Here is a 5,269-nt window from a genome sequence, read left to right on the forward strand (position 1 = left end):
GACGGCGAGAGCGGCGCGGCGGCGGACAGCTGCCCGGCCGAGCCCGACCTCAGTGACACGCTGTGGCCGTTCTGGTCGGCGTCCAGGCCCTTGTCCGCGTCCATGTGCACCGTGAAGGAGGTGGACGTCTTCATGCCGTTGCCGCCGGCCTCGGAGGAGAGCGCCAGGAGTTTCTCCGTCTCCTGGAAGTCCGGGGGTGGGGCGCCTCCGCCGCCCTCACCCACGCCGGATCGGAGGAAGTCGGCGTCCGTGTTGATGGCCATCTCTCTGTCGCAGTAATGTGATTTGGACCGAAGACAATTATAGACGTAGGGTGCAGTTTAATCGCGGTCTGCTTTGAAGTCGATCATAAGCCGCGAGACTCGGGCATCCTATTTTAGTCTTTATTTAAATGATCACCAGCCGAAGCCTGGTGCGCGCCTAAAAGTGAAATTTGAAATATGTACTTGGAGAAATCTCGACTGCCGAAGCTTCCTGCGGCTCTGCAGATATCATTCCCTCTCTACAGTCACCACTCCTTCCCTCTTGCAGCGGTGAAGGGTGGGAGTCGCTCCTCTCCGACGCATCCGAGGAGGAGCGCTTCTGGAGGATGGAGATCCCGGCAGGACGCGCCCTGTTGAGGCTGTTTGTTTTTTTTTTTTTTAGCTGAAAAGTATCCGGAACTCTTCCCCGAGCTTCCCTCCTCGGCAGGGTGGAGAAAGGTGGAGGCGACAGAGCTGCAACCTCAGGTGGGACTCTCCGTCTCCTTCCTCTCCTCCTCTTCTCTGTGGAGCAGCGGCAGGTCTCCTCAACTTGGGACGAGCAGTCAATTGCTGACCTGAGAGTGGTCAACTTCCGGTGAGCACATGCAAACAAAATAAAAGTCGAAATTTAACCGGGCTTTTCGCTACCTTTATGACATAGAAGGTCACCTGTTTCAAATTAAACACATAATGCCCATTTATATCATTATTCATTATAGTACAGTCTACATAATGAAATATGCTGAAAGTAAAACAAAAACAAACTTTGATCACAAAGTTGTTTAAAATCACATCTACGTTTGCAGAACCAATACGAATATTAACATGAATCCTGTTCTTCTCTGTGACGTTTTTAGAACAGAAGGCCACCCAGCAATGTTCAAATTTTTTGTCATATTTATTATGTGTCGAATTTTCTGTGATTGTTTTTCTGTTAAAAAAAAAAAAAAAAAAAGAATATCCCGGAGTGTCTTATCTTTAATCTCGTTCTGACATCAGTTTCATTTTGGTATTAGCCTACTTCCGTTTAAGAAAGGGCTGTCTTTAGTCAACTTAACACACCTATAGCGCTGGAGCAGGGCAGCGTCCTGTCTCCTTCCCTCCTTCTTGCGCCACCCCCCCCCCCCCCCCCTCCTTCCACTCAGCATCAGTAACACTTCTGGATGAGAGCCAACAGCTCTGCAGCAACCAGTGATATCTCGTCTGCTCTCCTCCCGCAGATAAGAAGGAATCAACTTCCAGTTTGTTTAGGTTTTTGGATTTATTTATTTATGTATATACCTATTTTTTTTTTTTTTTTAAACATTGAGGTCCGAAAAGAAGCACTTTGTATTGATATTCTTTCAATGATAGGGGATCACGGTTCGACGCGGGTTTTTTATTTTATTTATTTATTTATTTATTTTTTTTTTAGACCCTTTCCGCATACATTGATTCTCCTCGGTGTCCCACTGCAGCAGCGTGTGCACGTGCGCGCGCGCGCAGGGAGATGAACGAGAGTGAGGTGATCGAGGCTGAGTGGGGGATTCCCTGAATGGAATTGAACTCGCCCTGTGACGTCACTGCGGCGGTGATTTCATTTTTCATTTTTCGCAGCAGAAACGCAAGTGCAACACTGTTTCCCCGTCATGGTTCTTTTTTCTTCTTTTATTCTAACCAAGTCAGTGACACGCGTGCCTGAGATTCTCCAAGATGAGAACAGATGCGCCACACGTCGTTTTGTTATTACTTTATTTATTTATTTTATGCGCCCCAAGACTTGAGGAAAAACCAGCAGGTTGGTGCAGGATCCAGATCGTGTCCGCAAACGATGCAAAAATAATGTTTGTGCCAAGAGCTCTATCTTGTGGAGAAACCGTGTATCTGCAGGAGTTAAAAAGCTTTTGTCCCCCCCCTCCCCCTTTTTTTTCTTCTCTTAAACGTAAACCAGGCAGAAAGCAGGCAGATATTTTATTTTTTAAACCCAATGAACAAACACAGTCAAATGAATGTAAAGTATATCAAATTTACACAAGTGTGTCAAAACCATCATCATCATCAATCATCGTCATCATCACCCCACAGTGACAATTCAGTTTTTGGCTCAGAACATGCCTTTGTACTTGTCCTTGTCCTCCTGGTTCTTCTCCTCCATGCGCATATTTAGGACGGCCAGCTCCTTCTTCACGGCCTTCTTCATGCCAGGGGCCAGGTCCAGCACCCTGCTGAAGTCCTGCCGGGCCTCGGCCTCATTCCACACCTCCACGTGGGCCTTCCCTCGCAGGTAAAAGGCCTTCACCACACCTGGAGGATTTGATCGAAACTGTTCAGCTGCTTTGCTTCAATGTCAGGGCACCAACAAACCAAAAACAAATACCCTTTCAGTCCAAACCTGGGTGCTGGTTGATGATGTCACTGGTGTGCTCAATGACCTCGTAGTACTCCTCCATGCGCAAGAGACACTGGCAGTAGTTGAGTGTCAAGGTGTTGGCCATCTTCTCTAGCTTCAGCCAAGGGACGTCCCATGCTTTCTCCTGATTGGGGGGGGGGGGGGGGGGGGGGGGTGGGGGGGGGTGGAGGAAGTCTCCTTTAACGTTATTTCAAAGAGACCAAGACAATTCAGACGACCTGCGGCGGCTGACCTTGGTCTGAACGTTCTTGATGCAGATGATGGCCTCCTTGTACTTCTGCGTGGCCTTTTCGTACTGCCCTTGCTTGTAGAGCTTGTTCCCCTGGCCGTGCAGCACCGGGACGGCCTTCATTCTCTCCTCATCGTTCAGTGCCCACGTCTCCCTGTTGTACTCACTCGGCTGTTCCACCTGCCAACCACACACATGCACCTTCACGTTATGCTGTTTGTCACGTAAATGAAGACTTCATGTTGGCCGTTGACACCACAGCCTGGTTTCCCTGCCTTCAGCAGCTCCAGGATGAAGAAGAGCGGTTTGGGTTCCTTCATCAGCTCATCCAGGTCGTCATAGCCAAGGCTGTGGTAAGCAAACATGTTGGCCATGCCACACGTATGAATGTGCCAGTCTACTGGGTCTTTTCCCTCAGCTATACGCCTCATGCTCTTGGACACCAGTGGGTAGACGCCAGTGTGCTGCAGAGGAAGGACAGAAAGAAACAGAGAGACACTTAGAATTTCAAACTGGATGAAAAAAAGTGGGATTGGTTTGTAATAAAAAGAGGTCTTATTGTAAAATACCTAACCAAACGTGAACCCAATCCCAACTCCAAACCTAACCCCAACCTGGACCCAACCCTAACCTCAACCCCAAATCTAACCTAAACCCTAACCCTAAACATAACCCCAACCCAAACCACAACCCTAAACCTAACCCCAACCCTAACTCTAAACCAGTAAACAGTTCGCAACACTTTCAAACACTTACTGTGATGTCACACCAGAATTCAGCCACCTCTCCGACCCTCATGGATGACAGCAGAGTCTCCCAGATGTCCAGCTTGAACATGTTGCCAATCACCATCTCCATGGGCGTGCCCACCACTTTGCTGTCGTCTATGACTGTCCGGTCATCGTCACACAGCTGGGTGCGGAAGTGGAATGTCACCTGGAAGGAAAAAGTTGGAAAAGAAGAAGAAGAAGTAGAAGAAACAACAAGTCTGTGTTTTTATTCTGAAATGACTCATTCGTGTCAGAAGAAGAAGAAGAAGAAGAAGAAGAAGAAGAAGAAGAAGAAGAATTTGATTTTTACAGCCACATTTCATTTACAGAAAGATATCACATTTTGAATCAGGCTCCAAAAATAAAACTAATTTCTAAAGTTTTTTCCCATCTTGTAAAATATTCAAACATGCTGTGTAATGCTATTATTTACAGGAGCCTGTGTTTGCCAAGTTTGCCACAGATGATTGATTACTTATCAACGGAGCAGTGAAAATATTGTCCACATTAAAGAGCCGCTGAGTGATATACAGCCTCTGTCAGCCTCTGCTGGCTGCCAGTGGCCATTGCAGTGCTGCCTCAGCCTCCCTCCCTCATCCATCCTGCTCAGTCAGAGTGGCTTAAAATTAGAGTCCATAAATCTCATCTTAATTAAGCCGTGCATAATGAGCAGCAGTCCTCGTGTATCACTGACTGCACTCCGCAGCCGCTCAATAACAGCGCAAGATTTGTGCAGGCAAGATTTGTGTGAAGAGGCATGCTTAAGCTCAAATAAAACACGGCAGAAATGACATTTTACTCCGTCAGGATATGGGACAATCAAAATAAAACAGTTTTTCAGATTCTCAGACTCTTTGCAAAGAGAAAAAAGGACAAAAAAACAAAACAAAACAACAAACATCTTCTCCGCCGTCATGTGTATTTGTGAGCATTACACAGAACTGGCACCTCAGTTTAGATTGGGAGCTGCTGTTTACCGAGACACTGGTTTACGTAACGTGAGCCGGACTGCGTGGCGAAGTATAAATCTGAGGATTTGAATTTAAACTGCTGAAAGCGGGTTGGAAACATCATGTAAAGACACATTGGCGCTGGGGGTTAGCGGAACGTAAATGACTTAAAGGCCCACAGTACCTTCGCCCCGGTGATGAATTTCGGAATGTCTCCAGGTCCTCCGTGCAGGATGGTTTTCTTGATTCCCTCAGAGCCCAGCAACAGGGTGTCCTGCATGTCCGACATTATTATTAATATTATTATTATTATTATTATTATTATTATTATTATTATTATTATTATTATTCGTTTTGTCTGAGGGCTTTCTATCAGGTGGAATCCTCTCACACTGACATGGAGGCATAGGTGTGGAGCACATTAATGAAAGTGCGTGTCGTGGGTGTCGTTCCCTGCGGATTAGCCGGCGTAGGGATAATGAGATTAGAAGGCTTCTCCCTCCCCGTATGTTTCATCATCTCTCTGATGATCATCAGCACTTTCTCTGGATACTGCCGGAGACACAGAAGCTTCTAGAAATGAGGGGAGACGGAAAAACGGAGTTAAAGGGCCCATGTTTTATTTTTTTCCCCCCCGCTATCGCAGCGCTCGCAGAAATAAAGGCACATTTAGCCCTTTGCTTACAGCC

The 5,269-nt window shown here is 46.9% G+C and overlaps 2 protein-coding genes across 2 annotated transcripts in view; both read right to left on the bottom strand.

Moving 5' to 3' along the window:
- Positions 1–758, bottom strand: part of trarg1a (trafficking regulator of GLUT4 (SLC2A4) 1a) — a 12,083-nt gene extending 11,325 nt beyond the window's left edge. Inside the window, exon 1 of the mRNA XM_076049887.1 lies at positions 1–758. This exon is cut by the window's left edge and continues 145 nt beyond it. Coding sequence (XP_075906002.1) covers positions 1–263 — 263 coding nt within the window. The 5' untranslated portion in view covers positions 264–758.
- A 1,201-nt stretch (positions 759–1,959) lies between these two features.
- On the bottom strand, positions 1,960–4,882 carry aipl1 (aryl hydrocarbon receptor interacting protein-like 1). Its single transcript, XM_076049906.1, has 6 exons — positions 4,765–4,882; positions 3,617–3,796; positions 3,136–3,324; positions 2,864–3,040; positions 2,614–2,755; positions 1,960–2,525 (listed from the first exon to the last, which is right to left on the bottom strand). The coding sequence occupies exons 1-6, from the start codon at positions 4,867–4,869 to the stop codon at positions 2,326–2,328; spliced, it is 993 nt and encodes a 330-aa protein (XP_075906021.1). The 5' UTR covers positions 4,870–4,882; the 3' UTR covers positions 1,960–2,325.
- Positions 4,883–5,269: the final 387 nt, after the last annotated feature.

Source organism: Nelusetta ayraudi, unplaced genomic scaffold (assembly GCF_046127955.1).
Source record: "Nelusetta ayraudi isolate G7.1 ecotype Tasmania unplaced genomic scaffold, CSIRO-AGI_Nayr_v1 ptg000120l, whole genome shotgun sequence".
In the NCBI taxonomy this organism is placed as follows: Eukaryota; Metazoa; Chordata; class Actinopteri; order Tetraodontiformes; family Monacanthidae; genus Nelusetta; species Nelusetta ayraudi.